Source organism: Agelaius tricolor, unplaced genomic scaffold, assembly GCF_023055355.1.
Source record: "Agelaius tricolor isolate 1412-34295 unplaced genomic scaffold, bAgeTri1.0.p SCAF_17, whole genome shotgun sequence".
NCBI lineage: Eukaryota > Metazoa > Chordata > Aves > Passeriformes > Icteridae > Agelaius > Agelaius tricolor.
Window position 1 is genome coordinate 11,791,616 of NW_027269277.1, and position 21,610 is coordinate 11,813,225.

General features: G+C 40.6%; 1 protein-coding gene across 4 annotated transcripts in view; it reads right to left on the bottom strand.

Moving 5' to 3' along the window:
- Positions 1–21,610, bottom strand: part of AMMECR1 (AMMECR nuclear protein 1) — a 95,625-nt gene that overhangs the window by 57,432 nt on the left and 16,583 nt on the right. For all 4 annotated transcript variants that reach the window (XR_011681575.1, XM_071442470.1, XM_071442471.1 and 1 more), the window contains exon 2: positions 12,283–12,808. Coding sequence is in view for 3 of the 4 variants with exons in the window: in XM_071442470.1 (XP_071298571.1) it covers positions 12,283–12,808 (526 nt within the window). In the remaining variant the exon portion in view is untranslated. The remainder of the gene's footprint in view (positions 1–12,282; positions 12,809–21,610) is intronic.

Sequence of the window (21,610 nt, forward strand, 5' to 3'; positions counted from 1 at the left end):
CCTCAAGAAAATCATAAATCTTACTCAAAACAAAAGCAGGTTGGAAAGAAAGGTAAAAGTTTCTCTGTCAAAGCAAAACAATTTATTAGAGAACAACCCCCACTAGGTAAGTTAGTAATGGTGCTAGACCCAACCAGGTCAGAGAGCACCAACTTGGGCATCTCTGAACTCAGTGAAACAAGTAATCTGCTCAAAAACTAATTCTATCAGAAGCTGCCTAAAGACAGTTCATCTAACAGTCCACAGAGATTAAATAAACTTCATCTATCATCACTATTCTCCAAAGCCAATCTTTCTTATACAAGAAAAGCATCAGTGCCACAGTTTAAAACTGTGACTTATCCCCATATTCCGATACAGAATTCAGTGGTGACAGCACTTAACTTCATGTCAGGTCTATCAGTGGATCATTACCAACTACCATGTCTGCCCATGAGGACATAAACAACTTGGCAATCATTGCCAGTGTCAATTAAAAAAAACAAAAGAGGAATTTTCAGGCAAGTAATAAAGACAACTAGATAATATTGAGAAGACAAGCTTTGTCATGTTATCTTGATAACTTGAGACTTTCAATGGCAAAATTACTGTCTTCATTATTGAAAACTTAATCACCAGAAGATTTCTCAATCTAGAACATATTACCAAAGCAGAAACAACCAAGGAGCAGGATTTAATGCCATCTCTCCATCCCCTTCCATGGGGGACCCATGAGAAGGTAAAATGCCACACTGATGCCTAAAGCCCAAGTCTACTCCAATGAACTCAGAGGGACCTTTTAAACTATCAAATCTAGTAAGCTTACTACTGAAGGCAATGTGTCACATGTATCTTATCATAAAGTAATCAAGATCTATCTAAAGTATTTGGATTGCTTCCCTCCTGTAATCCTATTAGTGGTTACAATAATGCCACATTACTCCAGAAAGTGGAAACCTTACACACTAAATCTAAAATGAATTCACAGTCTTTTAATAACCTTTTGTTCTTCTAACAGTACTGGCACTTGGTTTCAAGAGTTAATTTGTGTTGCTTTGTCCTTCTCTTCCTATACACATATATATGCATTCACAAAGATATATATATATATATATATATATATATATATATATATATATATATATATGGACAGACCAGTATGTATACACACATATACATACACACCTCCCCTCAATCAAATTTTGTATCTTTTAGTCATTGTTCTGATCCTTTAAAGCAGCCCAGCCCTTCTCATCTTCCTTTGCAAACTCATTTCATACTTTCAAGCACCCTGGCTGCCCTGCTTTGCAAACACAAGATGTCTTTCTCCTGAGAGCAGCAGAACCATAAACTTTTACAAGTAAATTCTCAGCCACTCCCTTTTAAAACTGTATTTAATACTTTTCTATTCTTACTTATAATTACTCTTTCTATTCTTACTTATAATTACTCTTAAAAATAGCCATGTGCCCTTTATATATATCTATAGCATAATGAAAGCTAAGCAATCTGATAGTCAACTGGTAATACCAGAAAATCATTAAGGAGAGGAAAAAAACTCCTAACTTACAGAATCGGTTTTTCTGTACTCCTGAAGTACATGGCATTGTTCTAAAAAATACTGATTTTCATTCCATTTCTAACAGTATAGCCCCTGAAGTACTTCAACCATTCCTGCAAAACAGCCTCATCTTTCTTCCAACTTCACCTCCATAAAACTTCATTTATAGATCTACTCATTGCTAGTTGGGTGGGTGGGGTGTTAGGGAGACTTACTGGTGAAAGACATCACTTCTGGCTCCAAATGTCCCAAACCACTAGTTCCTGAAGACTAGAAAAATATTTAGGGAAGTATCATTATACAGTCACTGCTTGTACTTCCTTGCCACCCTACCTTTTCTTTCTGCTCATCTCCACTTCCAACACTTAGTGGCTCTAGCAGGCATGGAATGTGTAACCATACCTTCCTTCTTCACAGCTCCAAAATGTCCATAAAACAATGGTGTTCATGCAACTTGAACAGAACACAAGATTGCAGTATGATTTTTAGTCTTGTCTTCAGCTTGTATTCACAGACTTAAAACTGTCTGAACTATTCTCAGGAAAAGGATTCACTGAACAGTACTCTAAACTGTGAAGGAGGATACTGTGACTCTGAGAACCCCAAATGAAAAAACTAGTCTGAAAAAAAATCATTGCAAATTCTGAGGCTTATTTGAGAAGCAAGAATAGCCTTTAAAGGAGTCAAGCTAACATGAATACAACTGTGATTCATTTCAGATATAGTCGATTACAGTTTAAAAAAAGGAAAAGAAGGAAAAAAAGGAAAAAAAGTGCACGTCTCCAAGTTGCCAATTTAGGCAAAAATATCCTGAGCCGAGTCTGGAGAGCTTCTTGGCAGGATAATCCAGTCAAGGGAAAGAACAATTGCAATAACAGCCAATTTCCCTCTATACTAACTTGACAAAGAAAAGTAGGTTGAGGTGCCTTATTTTTTACATCAAGAACACAAGGTAGAGTGATTGAAGACCTCATTCAGGTTTGCCCACCATAATCACAAGGCCAGGAACAAAACACAACCCTTCCAAACACCACTGCAGTGATTCATCCTTAAGTCCCACTTGCCTGCTCGAATAACTTGGATACAGAGAAGTTGGACAGAACCTGCAAAGCCCCAAAAACACTCAGAGGTCCAAGAGTGTTTTTATGTAAGATTCTCTCTTTCTTCTTTTGACTTATCCAATCACTTGAAAACAAGTAGAGGTCTTACCAGTGGAACCATCTGAACATTACTGATCTCTCTGCAATGGCCTCTTCCAAGAAATTTCTGGCATCTCCAACCCTCTAAAATTTAGTGCCAAGATGTCAGAGACCACTCTGAACTGGCCTAGTTTTCTCCTCCAGAGCAATTTCCATTAAACATTCTACATAAAATGACAACCAAGAAAGTGTATAATGCTTCTTTTGCCTAACTATTGGATGTGTATGTCATCCATACATTTATATGACCACTGGTCAGTGAAAGAGTAATATCTCACATTGTAGCAGCAGCAGTGTTCATCACGTTCCTCTATCTTCATCTACCAGATCTAGTGTAACTATTTCAGCTCAGGATAACCTGCTGCTGCTGAGCACCTCAACACATTTAAAAAAGAAGAAAGCATACTTAAATTAGCAGGATGGCAAAGGGTAGTAGGTAGTCTTTGAGCAGGTTATTCCAAGACATTTACATTACATATGTGAAGGAACTTAACACCTTGAAATAGTGCAAAAGGAAAAAAAGGAAGGGGAAAAAAAAAAAGAAGTAGCTGGCACCAAACAACCTGAAGCACAGATTTCATATTCTCCCAAAAAGAGGTACTGCTGGAAGCTACTTTTTGCAGTGGCTTAAATTTACTACCTTAAAAGCTCAAGCTGTCCAAGCACAGAAAACTGCAATAATTCAACCTTGAGGTGAAAAGAGACCACAGTGGTTAAACGTACACAGGAATACTTGTTTCACTTGAACCTTTTTCCTGTGAATTAAGAAAAAGGCAATTTGTGTTCCACTTGTCCTTTATAACACTTCATTTTTAATGCTTGAGTTTATCCAGTGTTCCTTCCCAATGAATAGCCCCAATCATATATTCTCTCAAATTTTAGTCCCAGTATTTTAGAGTAATCCAGGTACTATGGCAGGAAATATCCCATATGAGATTTCTGCTGCCTGACTCTTCTCTACCTGTTTATTTTTCAATTTTAGTTGAGCTGAATCAGAGCCAGAATCCTGCTCCTATTTCTTAAGGAAGAGTGAGCCTCATTACTACAACTTTGCATTCTATCAGCATCTTAATTAGGGATCAGTTTTAATACTCCATTACCATTTGGTTCTTCAGAGTTTGGATAACTGCTTGTAACACTGTACCAAAAGAATTTGCCTTCTACTGCTTGGCTGGCAGTTTTTAATTTGTGCCAGTGGCTTGCTGGAGTTTTGCTCCCCTCATGCTTACTAGATGCTTCAAGTGCAGTTAATCACTTCCCTTCAGGCACTGCAGCACTCTTTGAAGAGGCTTTTTTCCTCACTGCACCTTGTCCGTAGGTTTTTCAACCACATGCTCAGCCCCCAGCACTCTCTTTGCAGAAACACTACTTCAGAGATTAGTGCAGCACTTCCTTTGCCTACTTAATGTGGCAGTCAAAGTACTGAAGACTACAAAAAAAATGTTTTTTCTTCCTCATAAAGGTCCTTACAAGGGACCTCTGCCTAGAACATCATCTTTCCCAAAAGTCAATCTTTCAGCAAGTTTATTTATACAGAAAAGAAGAACCTTGCAAACTTGCCATTCCTTGTCAGCTGAACTTAGCCTTGTGCTCACTTACTGAGTAAGGAAAATAGTGTGGCACCCAACACTTCTATTCTTACAGTCAGCTAGAAAAAGGGGCTGGAAGCAACCAGATTTACACAGGCCCACACTGCTGTCCACCAGTGGAGAATCACACACTTTTTTATACCTAAATAATACAGCTAAAACTCATGAATTCTTGAGCTTCACCCATAGAAGTCTTATCTCTGTACAGAGCACCACATGGAGAACAGGGAAAGTGTTTTAACTTTCAGAAAAGATAAAGCAGAAGCATTACTGATGCTAAAGATAAAAACTTATGACAAGGATCCTTCTCTTCCTCTCTCTTCTGTCTCAAACATGGCCCCCAAGTACCAACCAGTAAATAAAGCAGACAGCCTCCCAGATGCTAGAACCCATGGTGTGCCAACAAAACCTGGAGAGGAGACATCTTTGGTGGCAGAGGGGCAAAAGATAAATTACAGGAGTATGTCTATGGCACATATATTACAACCACTGCAGCCCTAGGTTCAACTTTGCCAAAGGTGCCACAGATTTCAAGCCAATGGAAAGAAAAACATGAAGTGAGATTTTATATACCATTAAGGATTGTGAGAACTCCATCTTTGTAACACAAGAGTGCTCTGGGAAGACATACAGATCTTGATATGGCTGCTGTCCCAGTGACCTTGCTACAACTCCATGGAGCTGTTCTGCATTCCATAAGATGTCATTCTCATGAAATTAGCACTTGAATAACCCTGGCTGCAAGTACTTAGTGTGGCAAAGCAATATCCATGTACTCACAACAAGCACTGCCTTCCAGGAAGTTATCAAAGCCCAGTCAGACTACAAAAACTTCAGGCATATCCTGTAAGGCATGGACAGAGAGGTGCAGTCTGTTAGGGGACACCAGTTGTGAAAGGATGACACAGATGCAAAAAAAAAAAAAAAAAAAACAAAACAAACTCAGTAAATATGTTTCTGACTAATGGAACAGGAAGGTGTGCCTTCAGAAATGAAGCTCTTTACATTGATTGCTTTAGCCAACACCCCAGTCATGTAAATGAAGGGCTTTTTAGAAGGTCATACAAGTAGTCCAGGAAAGATGCTGACTTGTTTATAGGGCTGGACTGATAAACTGCCCAGCTTTTGGTCAGTCAGCATATACCACAGTACTATCACACAGTGAGCAATGCAGCACTAGGACCAGCTCAACAGCCATACTCCATTGGAGATCCCAGCATGCTTTGTCATCAAGGACATGTTTCTGAGAATTTGTCAATTAACCACAGTAGAACTGCCCCATCTTGTTATTTAAATGCAAACTTTGCAATGCTAAGCTGAGTACCAATCTTAATAACCCATTCCTTAGGAGCATAAACATCATAAAAAAAGTCAAGCATTTTCATAATGCTTTGCTAACGAGGGTCAGGGCCTGACTGGACTTGTTTTGGCCTCCAGCCTAGCAACAGTTTCTGCATTGGCCAAACTCTGGTGAGTCTACTATTATTTTAAAATAATTTACATACTTCCTGCCTTCCATGGAGACTCTTGCCACAAACCACCACTATATGGCATGTATCAAACAACTAACACTTCTATTTCTGAAGACAATAATTTGATGCTACAGAAAACCTGCACTTAACTGTAAACACTTACTTAATGCAAAAACAGATAGCTTAACATACTGAGCTTGCTCCATTAATTATGGCATGAGTTTTGAGAGAACAAAAAACTAAAGACTACATTTCATTCATTAACTGGTCACAGTCTAGATCTGTAAACTAAGCAAAATGAGCTAGCCCAGGGTTCCTAACTTTTATTTTCTGGTTATCTCTTAACTGTCAGCAACCAAAAAGTGCCAACATTAAATTTCTATTGGTTTACCATTTAGTGCTAGATAACATTATTATTATATTTAACTCACAACAGAAGAGAAGGCAGAACTGCATACTCTTTCAGCAGCTCCAAATAAATACCTGCATTCCTAAATCATTAATGTTTCAACAATTTCTAGCAAAAAAATACTTCAGTTAGATGTGTGAAGTAAACCAAATCTAGACACAAAATACATTTTTCTGACAGTCAGAGAGTTTAAATGTCAAAAGCAATGTTAAAATTTGAATATCCATGAAAATCTTTAGCGGGAACATAAAGCACTAAATTGAATAAAGAAAGTATGACAAACAATATGAATGTAACTAAACCAAAGGAGGCAATAAAAATGAATGACCAGACTGATGTCACAAGGAGAGGTTGTTGCTGACTCCTCTTCACCCTAAAAGGAGTATGAGAAAATTAACTTCCACAGAACTAGTACTGCAGAGAATGAGAGCACTTAGAATGACTTTGTGGTGACTGCTTTTAGCTAAAGAAACAGAACCAGGGTCTATCCTTAAGACAGCCAATGATTTGATTTCCTGTATTAATAGAAACTATCTCATCTGCATGTAAGAACAGCTCACTAAAGGGACCTTATGAAGGAAAAAGTCCTCCAATTACAGATAACCTAATTTGGAGTTTATCACCGCATTATTTTCTCAGTTCTCCAATCATATCAGAGGATGAACCTACTGGCAAAGGCAACTTCTTTTTGAAGCCATGCAACCTTATCCCTTCTGCCCCTCTGCTGCACCAAGATGCATTCACCAGATCTGCTTTCAAATATGCTGGGAATTCCCTGCTGAGCACTGCCAATGCCAGCCAAAATACACATTCTCTACTGTACTACATTTTCAAAGCATCTACCACAGAATGCCACTCTGAAAGAACCACTACTTCATATTCCAACATTTAACATTCAACAGTAATGACCAATACACCCCATTAATTCAGAAGAAAATACTGAACCTTATACAAATCCACATGACATGCACATGAAAACCAGAATGAAGTCAGACAGACACACAGATGTGAAAGAACATTTCCCTGTGTGTTTCCTTGTTGATCTTTGGCCATGACCAAACAATCATTATAGCTGTTGTGTAATATTGGAATGTAACAATAAATAGAGATTATTACTGAGTCTGCCACAAAACAGTGTAAGTCTCCACTGCCATACAACCAAGTCCTGCAGAGAAACAACAAAATTTCATATTCCTGGCATCAAGAGCAGTAATGACAATAGGTACAGCTCAACTCTGTGTAGGGATTGCAGAGAAAGAACACTGCTGGGTTTTTTAAGACAATATGAAATTCTACGTTTCCAGACTAAGTTTCAGAAAAAAAGCCTGTAAAGAAGCATATACCAAAGCAAGCAAGGAGTTAAGTGCAATGTTCCAACATAACAGTAAGTTGTAGAGACTAAAGCTGGAGGTCAGGCTGCAGCCAAGAAACAAGAAATTGAGAAAAGCATGAAATCCTATCAACTGCAAGCAATAACATTTTTATTCACACGTATGTGTGCATATGTACACACCTACAGACAAGTCTCATCTCTCTTCAATGCCTTACTAGAAAGCATTGGACAGCAAACACTGCAAGAAAATCAGCTTTGGGGCTGTACATGAATACAATTTCCAAAGAGCTCTTCAGACAGGTGGGAAGCAGGGCACAGGCCCCAGCTCTCATTCCAGGTGCAAACTTGTGTTCTTGGTTACCAAGTACCAGATGACAGGGGCAGAACAAATGATTCCCCTTACACACTGTGTCAAGTACAGGTGGTCACTGCTAAAATAATCCTGCTCACTAGCCAAAACCTTCAAGAAGGGACTACAAAAAGCAAACAAACAACTGACAAAAGAGTTAACCTGATGGGCTGCCAGACAATGTCTTCCACACAAAGATGTTGATATTAAAATAAGTAGGCAAGATGAAGAGCTTGAAGCAGACACTGTGCAGGACAAAAACTCAGAAAGATTATTTCTGTGTGCCAAGGGAAATCATTACAGGGACCAGAGATGTGAGATTCTAAGAAAAAAGTCCTCCTCACTCCCCACAGCACAGCTTCAACTGAACTCCTCTTCACACACTTATCCTCCCTCTCTTGTCACAACCTTCTTGCACTTCCACTCAAACATTTTCCTACTAGAAGGAAAGCAGCAGTGAGCAATAGTGTAAACCTTGAGCCCCTTCACACTGGTAGACACCTCCTTTCCACTTTCACAACAGAAGGCAGGACATGGTATTGTTTCCACTAATCATAATGGCCCATCCTGTGTATTGCACGAGACCAAACCAGAAAAGCAAAAGGGATTGAAGTTACTTGTCAGAAAGGTAAAAAAGGCTACTCAGTTTTCATTCTCCATAAATGAGTGGGTTAAAATGCTTTTACAATTCTTCCTGCATCCCCTTACAATTCATTTCTATGGACAAGTTCAGTGTTCTGTAATTTTACTCATGAAACGGAGTCTCAAAATCAGCGTCTAAACAACACTTTGTCCTAGAGACAATTTTGTCTGGGTCAGCAATTTTCAAATTTTGTATCAGTGTTCACACTGCCATGATAATTTCTACATGCCTTCTGAACCTGTAGTGTGAGAGCCATCACATTGGTGGAAGGAAGGCACAGGCCCTGCAGGACATATCCTGTGAAGAAGGGCAAGGGTGGCTTAGAGCGCAACCAAAAGTGAAGTGAAATTAAAGGTATGAGAAAGTTCTTCAACTAAGAGAGACAGAATAAAATGTTAACAGATCCATGGAGGCTACAAGAGGAGAGGAAGCTATGGCAGAAAGAACTTGCTCAGCCTATTCTCAACAAAACACTGCTGGAGATATTCAACGTCTTCAGCTATCTTCTTTTAACTCCATGAGTCACCACCCCTCCAACCCAACACCTCCCCAGCAATACCCTCCACACCCTATTCTCTGTGCTTTAAGAACTCCAGAGATAGGAAAATGCCAACTGTTTCATCCATGTATGGCCTGCCCTGGAGTTCAAAACCCACACCCTTTCAAAACTTTTCAACTCATTCCTACTGCCTTGAATTTGCTGTCCTGATGCTGTCCTCATCTTGGCATCAGAAAGTCAGAAAAATCCAGAGGTGTCACAAGCAGGTTTTGCTCTAAAGACACCATGCCAGAACCCCTTGTCCAAGTGATTCAACCACCTGCTTTTCTTTGATCATGCCCAGTTTCATTGTTCAAAGACCTGCAAGGAATATGAGTCATGTTTGTGCGAGGATACCTGCTCACAGGTCTTTCATCCTCCCTGTAATTAAAATGACTTTAAAAAATAACTCTATAATTTACATACAAACCCTTATTTTAGGCCACTGCTCTTTGACCACATATTTCATTCCATAGACAAAGCCTCCAAATGAATTTGAGGCAGAAAGCTGCAATACACATTCACTGAAAAACACCAGTTCTCATTCAGGATTCTTTTGCTGTACAGGATGAAGCCCAGCTTCAAAGCCAACATCTAATCTTTGTGAGTTACCCAGTTATCACTAAGACTGCCTGCAAATCTTGTGAATGCTAGAAATCATGCTGCCTCTGAACACTTAGCAAGAGCAATTTATTCACCGACCTATAATTTTACGTGTAATACTGAACAACTTTTTCAAAGTTGCATCCCCAACTGCACAAACATAATCAGCTCACAAGGCTGCTGAAAGCAGCAGTTCTGCCATCTGTCTGCTTATTCCCACCTCACAATTGTGCAGACAAAAATGTTTGTGAAGCCATGCAATGATCCAGTGAGAACCAAACTCTGTAACCAATTGGGGAAAAATATAAAATTATTGTTAGATCATTTCCTGATCTATACAACCATGCATGCTGGCACAAGCATGGGAATAAACAGAAATTACATTACTAATTTTAATGACAGTGCCACTTTCTGAAGTCTAAAAGTTCAGAAGTTGATGCAGCAACTTTTCACCAGGTCTAGCAACTAAATCTGAAGAACACATATGAATTTCAGAAAAAATTACATAATTTTACTTAGTTTGCAATTGTGTTGTGTTTAAAGTAAGAAGCAGGAGGAAAAAAGTAAATTGATTTACTGCTTACTAAGAAGAATCAAAGTGCTTACTGGAAAACAGTGCTGAAATCTTCACCCCTGCCTCAGTTTCCTCCAGTAATAAAACAAACAGTAGAACTAATCTGTTCAACAAATCATTCTACAACACAGATAAAAAACCATAACACCAATGTAATATTGTTACAGAGACAGAAAAAATTCAACTCTCTCACAGCAATGAAAAAGTGAAACGGCACAAAGCTGATGTTGCAACCTATAGTGGTCTGGGATGGAGAACAGACACAGGACAATGCACAGCAAAATGGCTACTGAGAGCAGCAGTTGCTGAACAGTTGGTATCTACAAAAGGACAGACATGGATTTGCAAAAGACCTGGGTAAAGAAACTCACAGTGGAGTCTCCCTGCCCTCCTTTCATTATTGGTACTCTGATGAAATCACATAGGAGTTATGAAGAGCATATAGGGAAGACTTGCTGGGGTGGCAGGTTAAGTAGGAATCCACAGAGCTGGGTTGTCATGACAGCAGCTGAAAGTATGCAAGAGATGTATAGATCCTGGGTGTTAGAACAGCAAGGACTACAAATAAGATTATCAATACATTACATTTTTAAACACCAAGAAGCATACACTACATCTCATTAATGAAACACAGACTGCACAATAACTGTTTGCACTGGTGAAGGTGCACGAGGGTCCAGGACATACACGGAAAATCTGTACTCATTAAGTACTGAGAAAGCACAGGTTCTCACGAACTTGATAGTCATGCTATACATAAGAGGAAAAAAGTGACATGCACTCTGGTGGACCAACACAGTCGAGTCTCAGCTGGAGCTTGGAAACTCACCACATGAGCTCCATTTCATTTAAAAGCAAAGTAAAACAGCGGAAACTCAATTTCAACAACCCCTTACGTTAACTCTGCAATCAAACAGACTTGGATCATGCAGCAACTCGGTAACTCATCCCGGCTGAGAGGAAGGAACTTCCTGTCAGAGAGAAGTTACTCCCTGAAGTGTCTGAGCTTATCTGCAGCAGCATGCCCGGCTCCCCAGCACAGGCAGGCTGCAGGTGCTGACATGCTGGGCAAGACGGTCCTGGCAGGTCACTTCTGAAGGCAGTGTGGCACAAGGTTCAAGACAAACACTGAACAAGAGTGGCCAGGGATGGGAATAAAACAGGCCCTTGTTGGACACTCTTGCAAGGAAGCTTGGGAGGCAGAGGGAGGATGGGAGTAACAGGTGTTTATGTGATCTTTTCAAAACTCTGGGAATTTGATGTGGTGGATTACTCAGGGACTCGGGATGTCTAACACTGGGTGATCTTCAGGAGTCATTACAAAGCAAGGACTCTGAACGATATGAGACCAAAGTAGCGTTACAAGTGCCTGGCACGGGGAATGTACAGGTACACCAGTGTTCACAAATCCGGGACTCGCACACAGGGCTCTTACACTAGGTACTCACCATCCAGCACTGGTGAAGGAGAGGGCCGCCCTCATGCCGAACACACGGACAGCGAGAGGCTGCCTAGTGAAGGGGTCCCAGTAAGGACTACTGGTGAAACTGAGCGAGGAGGGAGCTGCTCGGGGACTGCTGAACACAGCCCACGAGCGGGGAGAGGGCACTGCCCACGGAGCGCGGCGGCCGGAGGTGGCCGCGGAGCCTGCCACAAAGGCGGCCGCTCGGAGCAGGGCGCTGCCAGAGGTGTGAGGGATCACGGGGGAGATGTCACCAGCGAGCCCCGGGAGCGACGGGCCAAGAGGGGCCGGGGAGGACTCACGGAGCTGGCGGGCAGCGCGGCGCCCCCCGGGGCGAGCCCGGCGCGGGAGGGCAGCGCGGCTCCCGGGGAGCGGGGGCGCCCGCGGGCCGGGCCCGGGGACAGGCGTGGGGCCAGGCGAGGACAGCGGTCGGGCGGCGACAGCGGGGAAGGTGCCGGGCGGGAGGCGGGAGCCGGCGGGGAGGGAGTGAGGGAGGGCGCCCGGCCGGGGGGGAGCCGGGCGGGACGGGCGCGCACGAGGCGCCCACGCGGGCGGTCGCGCCGATACTCACTATGGGTCGTTGGTGAAGCGGGGGCTCCGCGGGGGCTGGTATCCGTACAGGTGACAGTAAAGCACATCGAAGCAGAAGCAGCACATCTCGGCCGACACCACCATCTTCCTGCAGCCGGGCCCGCCGGAGCCGGGGGAGGCGAGCAGCGAGGAGGCCGGCGGGGAGAGGCCGGCGGGGCCCCCGCCGCAGCTGGGCGGCAGCGGCGGGGACAGGGCGCAGCCGGCGGCGCCCCCCGCCAGTCCCCCGATGCCGTTCAGGCGGGGGCCCCCCGGCGGGGGCAGCGCCCCCGGCTCGCCCCCCGCCGCCGCCGCCCCGCCGCAGTGGGAGCCGCCGCCGCCGCCACCCGGGCCGGCCGAGCCCGAGGGAGGGGAGCTGGAGAGTTTCTGCTTCTTCACCCCGCAGCAACCCGCCGCCATCTTGGAGCCGTCTCCCCCCACGCAGCGCTTCCGACCCATGGCGGGGGGGCCGGCCGGCCGGCCGGGGGACGTGCGGCGGCCCGCTCCGCCTCCTGCCGCGCCCGCTTCGCCTGCACGGGGAGGGGGCGGGAGAGGGGAGGATGAATGAGGAGCGGGAGGGAGAGGAGGATTGGCGGGGGAGGGGGGGAAAGAAGAGACAGAGAGAGCTGCGTTAGAGCGACCCGGTGAGCGGCCCCGGCGGCCAGGGCCGGGCCTGAGGGGGCAGCGCGGCCCGCAGGTGTGGCGGCCTTTCCCCTCCCCTCCACACGCCAAGCCGCCCCTCTCGCCTTCCCCCCGCGCTTTATCTCCTCCTTCTGCCAGGGAAGTGGAGCAACTCCACCTCGCGTGCTAAAAAAAAGAAAGAAAAAAATAAACCCACAAACCCGAGCTGCACGGCAGGAGCAAAGCCCTTGAGATGGTTAAAAACACCCCGCTAAATAATTCAAGTGACCTGAAATGCCTTTCTCTGGGGAAGAGAAGGGGAGGGCTGTGTTGGAGCCGCCAGGCTGGGAGCCTGGAGAGAGTGCTTGGATGCAGCTGTTAAGCATGCAATCGTGATGGCTAAAAGCCACGGGCTTTATAGGCATATAGATAGATATATAAAAAATATATCTTTTTTTAATTACAGCTTTGGCAATTCCCAACCAGTAAATAGCAGCTCGGAGCATAGGCCCGTAGCTGCAGAGCCAGCAGCCATGACCCAGTGAGACCACGGCGCTGGGTGCGGGCAGCCCGGGAGGGACCTCTAGGGAAGGGAAGTCCAGAGGAAAAAGGATGTGAGTTCCTGCTGTTCTCCAGAAACCAAAAATTAAGCTTATTAAGGAGAGGAAATGTGTTTTATATTACTGTTTTACGTTAGCCTCACATATAGATGTGTCTGAATGGAGAGACTTGCAAACAGCCATAAAGTACTTAAAAATCTCGAAGTATATTTAGAAAATAACACCTCACTCGTCAGTGTTATGCAGCCATCTCCGGCATGGGATGTAACAGCTGTTTAACATAGACTAGCAACACTACAGGTTCAAGGGAGACAAGGGGGTGAGGACTGCCACACAGAGTTAAAATAATATCACAAGTTTAGAGAGACAGCTCTTACAGAAGCTGAAATGAAATATACAGAAAGATTTCAGTTTCAAACTATTTGGAGACTCGATTTTACATTTCTTGATGGAAATGGTTTCTCCAGCATCCTCATATTAATTTTGGCAGCATCTTAAATGATGTTTTTGAAATTACTAGATCTCCTATACTAATGGGTTAAAAGGCCCTTTGGAGGTTTCAGTCCAAATACTGGGTAAACTCCTCTTGCTTTGACTGTGAATCATAGCCTGAAGTAAAACAGCTGCAGGGAATAATAGCAAACAGAAATGAGAATTAGATGGTGTGAAGCAGTCTTTTCCATTTTTAAATGTAATGTTTATGTTAGGAGCTGGCGAATACATGAGAAGGGAACCCAATTACCTTCCCAAACAATGTTCAAGTTTCTTTCAAAACAAAGATAGTGTTTTCTACTGAGGGATTCAATTGTTTAAAATCAGTTAGCAGTGACACCTTCTGTTGCTTTTGGGAAAATAGTTTCTCCAGGTATTGAATTCTATCTTTTTCTCTTTTTTTTAACATACTATATTATTTAACACCAATATTTATAAAAATATTCAGTAATTGCAAAAGCTTACAATTCAGACTGAAAGATTAATTGTTCACTCCACTGGGACAGATATTTGGAAGATTCATTGTAAGGCTCAGAGCTAGGACTGAAATCCTTATGCAATATCAAGACTACTGATAATGAATAGTGATAACTTTTTGATTAAGTATTGTATTGCAAATGGTCCCTGAATGAAAGGGTAAACTAAGGATATTACTTAATCATTAGAAAAACCTTCCTTTTTCCACTTCTGCTGATGCTCTCTGCTGTATTTGCCTATAGTTGTGCTCTTATTTTACCTCAGTGCATGTAGTGCATACCAACTGTCTAGGTAAAGACAACAACACATATACAAACACAGCTGTGGAAACTAGTGGAATCAGGAAGACAGAATTGTATTATCAAATATCTTGAAGTAGAGAGAACTACAGCCACACAAAATGTTCTTCATAGCTCAATGGAAATTTTCTATTTCTATTTGAAGGAGCATTTATTCTTTGGATAATATGGCTTTGGTTAATAGCAGCATGTGTTTCACTGGTCCTTTGCTTCAGTAAAGTATCAAAGACTTTTACATTTCTTACTACAAGAAACCTGAATGTACTTCTATGCTCTGCTAACTTTAGCAGATTCTTTCCTGTTGGTCGATGACAGTGCTGTGCCTCATGGAGTCAAGTGTCCCAAGTGAACTCTGGATGAAAAACAAACTCTTTAGCAGTACCAACAGAATGAGAATGGTTGTGCAATTAGGTCAATGCAATTTAGGAGTGATGCAGCTCTCCTTTATGACTACAGCTGTTTAGCCCTATTGCTCACCTCATGTCTAAAGCCGCAGTGATTTCACAAAAGTCACTTGTTACAAGTAGCAGATTAAAATTAATGTTTTAATTAAAAAGTGAAGCTTATTATTAAAAGAGCTGTAAGTTATTATAGTAAACGTAGAATTATTTGCAGAAATATATTGCTCAGTGATCTGACACTGCTCTGAAGGATTGCCCTTCTTAAACAAAATAATCAGAATTTATAAGTATCTGGGGAAACTATATCCTGACAGACACAATCGACTAGCTTTTGAATCTGAGGTAAAATTTGCACTGACTGTAGTAGAAGTCAGATTGTTTTAAGTGGGCCAAAAGATCATCTATGTTTCCCCATTATGTTTCCTACAATCTAATTAGAAGACAAATCAACCAGATCAAGGAAACAATGAGCCAAAATTTGGCTCCATCAGTAAGCAGGGGTGATATAATCCTTGCCTTATTAGTATCAATTCTTTTAATAGGCTCTGGAACAGGTGAGGGATTTAAAAGGGTACTTAAAATAGCACATTTAGGCTGTTTGGCTCCATGTGCACTTCTGCAGGAGTAGTAATGTTGGTTCAAGCAGTTTTACCTCAGCTAATTGTTCTCTTTCCTGCCCCACCCATTCTGATGTGTTCATGCAGCTGTTTGTGCAGATGTGAGGCAGAAGACCAAGTTAAAACCTTAAATTTCCATCAATTATTTTTCAGCCAAATCAATTCTCCAGTCTGGTTTATCAGAGGGCTGCACAAAAATCTGTGTTGGTCTCTTGGAGTGGCTACACAAAACTGAGAATTAGTGGATTTGGGCAGCTGAAGCAGTGCTGGTGAAAAATTAGAAGATGCAGCCTAAAGCAGCATTTCATATATTTATGGGGAAACTGTCAGAAATCACAGAAATATTTGAATTTTAAATAATAGGGAAAGAAAATCAGTTGAGGAAAGATAAAGGGCCTTGAATAGGAAGGAAATTCATTTATGCTTGTGACTGTAGAAAAGTCAGGGCCAGACAATGAAGGAAAGGGAAACAGAAAGTCCTCTTTTCAAAATACAGAATATTCCACTTTCTGAGAACTGAAGAAAATATTATACTACAAATAATTCTGTAAAAATAAAATCCCTTCAAAAATTGAACTAGGTAAACAGCTAGCATGTCTATGGAGTTGTAACTATTCTAGAGAAAAGTCTGTACGTACATCTTCCAAAATTAAATTCTATCTTTCTATCTTCCCATCCTAATGAGCTTTTTTTGGATGGGCCTGCCATAAAACTGAAAGATTTACATGCTAAAAATTCCTTTGGTCTGAGGAGTTTCCACCCATTGTAGAGCCACTGTAGGCAACTCTTCCCTTGCTCTGCAGCCTACGAGGCATCAAGGGTGTAGCTGGAAAGAAAGTGGGTTTGCTTGTATTACTTTCTCACATAATTCCCAAACTGGTCTATCACACTCTTGAGGCTCATGTGAGTTTTCCTCGGTATATTCTGCTTAGACAGAATCGTTTCTGTTCTTCACTTACACTCAGTGTCTCAGTTGTCCCCAGGAGAAATTAGATGCAGCCCTGAATCTAGGCCAGAAAGTGTGCACAAAATCTAACAAAGCTAATGAAAGTTAACTTGCACATGTCTGAGAACAGCAATTGTTCCTACCATTTAGAGGCCATATCCTGCTATTGTTCCATATATCAAACCCCTATTGAAGTTTCTGCTAAAAAATCTTGTACAAAAAATCATCTCCGGATGTGATAACAGCCAGCAGACAAAAGGTCCTCACATGTTTTTTTACTGGAATCCTGGTCCTGTGTCATATTTTGTTATAATTTTACAGTACTGTGAATCCAATCTGTATTATTTTAAAATTCACGTTGTTTTACAAGCATTTTTCACTCCAATGTGAATTTAAAGTTTGGTCCTGTTAAACCATCTGAGCTTGCCCTGTAAAACTGGGCATTAGTTTGGGCATTAAAAAACCCCACAACAAAACAAACAAACAAACACCCCACCAAATAAACCCTCCAAAGCAAGCAAGTAAAGCAAACAATAACCATGCATTCTAAAATGTTATTTGTCAAAGTAAATAATCTAGGACTGAACAGTTTCTGAAGTAGAGATAAAAGCATTAAGTGTGTCTATGGAGTCAGAAAAATTATTTAATTAAAAACCTAAAGTTCAAAGCACTTGTAATAAATGGAAGGTGAGACTAGTAGTAACTTTTTTATGGAATTCTTTTCAACTAATTCTGTGAGCTGCAATGTTCCTCAAAAATTATGTTAATACCATATCCTATCCTTTTCAATGTATTTTTCCATTGTACAGTGATAAAAGGAGATGTAGCTTATGTAGCTGTATTCTCAATATGAATTCACTGTGGCTGCATTGAGGTCAGTGAAGCTACAGTGATTTATGCTAGCTGATACATTAATAATAAGCCTTAGGATATATTTTTTGACATGGCTGTTTGTAGTTAGTCTCCTTCACAAAATGTTTGCCACTGCTGTGGAGAACCTTTTGTATTAATAGCATTTCTCAATTCTGAAGAGTGAGAGCTTTAAGAGTTGTAAGTTAATTACAACTATTAATATCAATGTCTGTTTATCCAGTGCAGTTATACAGACACCACTAATGAACCTCAGCAACAGTCAAATAGGACACAACAATTGAGATGTATTAGGAAAAATATAATCATTAATTTTCAAGTGTATGAGTGGATTAGGAAGATAAAATGCATGGTGATGGTATGCTAAGAATTAAAATCTGATCAGGATTCCACAATTACAAGCCTGCTTATTCCTTTAGCCATCCCAAGGGGCCAGCACTTGATTTTGTATCTCATGTAAAAATACCAATATGAAACTTTAATTTAAATTTAGTTAATGCAAGGAGCAGCAATTTCAGAAAAGAGGTGAATGTTAACAGTACTAATTTATTATTAATGATGTTAATTGATAAGGATGACAGAAATGCTCCAGTGTAAGGAAGCCAACAGGCATAAATTCTCATCTTCCTTTTGATGCGAGAATGTGTTGAGCTTCCTTTTTCAGGTGTTATTTAATTTTCTTGTGAAATGATTTGATTTCTTCTGGCTGCTGCTTTTGCTATCTTTTTGCACATGTTATCCAGCTTTTGGTGTTAAGGAATTCCACCTCCATTCCTCTAATGTCCAGTTCTTAGCTCAGGTTCATGCTCCCTTGCTCTGGTATTTTACACTGTTCAGATAGCATTGAAGCTGACATCTCTCTTCCTTTCAAAGAAATGAGATATACTGTTCTTTTCTCCAGAGACTGAAGAACTTTTTTCTTTAATCTTTGTGAGCAGTGAAAACTCAGCAAATCCTTCGCTGCCCTTTATCATTCTCAGTTCTATAAAAGAATCTGTAAATCTTAAGATTGCCAAGGACTGCTTCCACTGTTCCAGGTGGAAACATCCAGTCACTTGATATTGGATGGGTTTAGTTTTTCCTAGTGTAACATTTTGGCTATTGTTTTGAAAGTGTGTTCATTAGTAGACTATTGCAGCTTCTAAAAATATGCAAGCAGGGCACTCAAGTATTTTTCCATCTTTGTTATTGTAATACATTACTGTTTATCAACTGTATTTTTTTCCTTTCTCCCTAGAAGTATCAGCCTTTTTTATATTCAATGCCTAAATTACTTACCCTTATATCTTCAAGTGCTTCTGATCTGTACCTGTCACCCTGAATGATATGTTGATCCTCCTTTCTGTGACTGGTTTGATAAAATCACCACTTATGTCACTTTGTTGCACTTCTCTCTTTTTCTGTGCAAAGTAAAAACTGACAAATGCCAGTGTTTTGCCATAAAGGTGCTGGTCCTTCAGCACTATGAACTGCTAACATCACTAAATATATTGTCTTAAAAGAGACTTGCTGTAAATGGAGTGTTAGTTAGGAGCAGCTGTTACCCTCGGTGGCAAAAAGCCAGCAGGGTTCTGGAAAAGCCCTTGTCATTGCAGTTGTTCCTTTCCTCACCGGCACCTCGTGAGGGCAGCCCCAGCGTGGCTCAGGCTCAGCCTCACCCCTATCTGCTTTCACTTACTCAGTCCTGCAAATTCTTCTTTTCTTTCAAGGAAAAGCTGAACAACTCATGAGCCCCAAATCCTAACTCTTGTATCTTTATGGAGGGGACTAGCAGTCCTGAACCCCAACTTCTGCAAGTTTCTGAATAAAATTGGATCTGTTGGAACTGGTAGAATTCAGTGCCTGACTTATTCATTACATTTTCCTTAGTTTTATTGCTTCCTTTCTGTAGAATTCATGCTCTCCAACATATTTTCTCATTTCTTTCTGTTACAAAAGTCAGTTCTCCTTTCAGACATGTATAAATCAAATTACTCCAGTGAGGTAAATAGAATTTCACTGTTACAGAATGATGAGTTCAAACCCAGGCCTTTTAAACTGGTAGGTCCCCTTGTAAATTGATGAATGATTTGTCAGTTTCTAGGTCTCCTGAGCTATCCTCTGTTTTCAAGGAAAGTGATATTTTCCTAGATCAATAGCTATCCCCACAAAACTTTATGTCTTCCCATTTTTCTTATCTCCCACATTTGTATTCTCACTCTAGGGAAAGGCCTTCAGGCTGCCTGCTGGTGGTGATAATTCCTGTCATAGTTGTTTAATGTATAAAATAAACACATTGCATTAATTTTGAATAAAAAGCAGTTGGTAAACATGCAAGCTTCAAAAGTGTTACCTCTCTTGTGCACTTTTCCTTTCATTCACTAATTCTGATATTCCTTTTTCACATTATCCATATAACTCAGTCTGCCATTACACAAGTAAAAGTAGACCTTTTCTTTTTTAACATGATCATTATTTAAATGAAGTAAAACATATTTTAGAAGATAAATATAAATACTATTTCTTAAACTGTGAAGGAAGTCATAGCATTCAGGAAGCATTGTTGCTCATTATGTTTCCTGCTAACTATTATAAAAGGTGAAGTTACAGTTTTTAACATTGGAAATATCTGTGATGATCAAGACTTGTGTCTGAGCTTTGATTTGCATGTTTGTTTTTCTCAGTGGTTTCTTCATAGTTAATACTCTAATAATCTACTGACTGCCAAAGATTGCACAATAATAACATATTTTGATTTAAAGACCATACATATTATTTGAGGAAACTATTATTTCCATTCCTAATACCAAAAAACATATCCTTGTTACTTCAAGTGAAATAAAAGGGCCATCTCTCATTGTGTATTTTAGAGTAAATGTATAAGTTTTTTGATCTACAGGCTCCAGTTATAAATGAGATTCTGGGTTTATTACCATCTCCCTTGAAACTGCATCTCAATAATAATTAATTTGTTTTGATTAGCATTTCTGAAGAGCATTTCAAGATTGGAAGTATCCCTGTGACACAGTTCTTGAGAATCCTAGCACAGCATGTCAGATCTAAGGCACTGAAATATTTCAGGGCTATCTGTACATGGGGTAGGTCCTTCCAGCTAATGCTCCATTTAGATTAGGGATATAGAAGAAATTTGAAAATAATTTAATAAAAAGTCCTATGTGTTTAACTCTTAAAAAAAATCACATAAGAATTTGAATTCTCTGTTTTTCTATTGCTTACTTTGTGGTTGTTTTCACAGATCAAAGTCCAGCTGTCCAGTGTCATCACATTCAGATTCTGCCATGACCTGTAAGTCTCTCACCTCTAAATTTTCTATTGCAATAGAACAGTGGCTTGAAAACTGTTGTGGAATACTGAAATATGTCTTTCATTGAACTATCATTAAACAATAAATGTTGGATATGGCTTGTCTTGTTATGCTAAATCCATGTAGTTCAAACATGCACACTTATAATGCATCTGCTTTTTAAAATACTAGTTTATGATAATCTCATTAATTGCATTTTAAATGGAAGGTTCACAGCTTATCAAATCTACTTCTGTTTCTAGAGGTACCCTTACTCTAAAACTAGTTCTCTTTCTAGTTAAATGAGAATGAAATGAAAGTTATCAAAGGAAAATATTACATTTGCCCTTTGATGAACAATTACCAAGCATTACACGCTCAAAGTAAAAAATGGATAACATTTTATTTTATGAGTCCACTAACTAATAGTGAATTAGAATAAAACTCCCGTGGGAACACATTTGACATTCACATGAATAACAAATGAGTTCATTATGATCCCCTGCTTATAAAAAAATGGGAAATGAATTCATAATTATTAAGCATTTAAAAGTAACATTCCCCCAAAAGATAAAACCTTGTATTAAGTACCCAGCTGTGGTTCAGCTGCAGGGCTTTAAAGAACCTGAAATGAAGTGGTACCAGAAATGATTTGGTCATTTGCCACATTGTTTAACTACTTGGTTGCCAAAATAATGAAGGTTTGAAAGCTAGTTAATGCCTTTGAATTAATTCTGAAAGTTTGAGATTAATCTTGCTTCCAAAG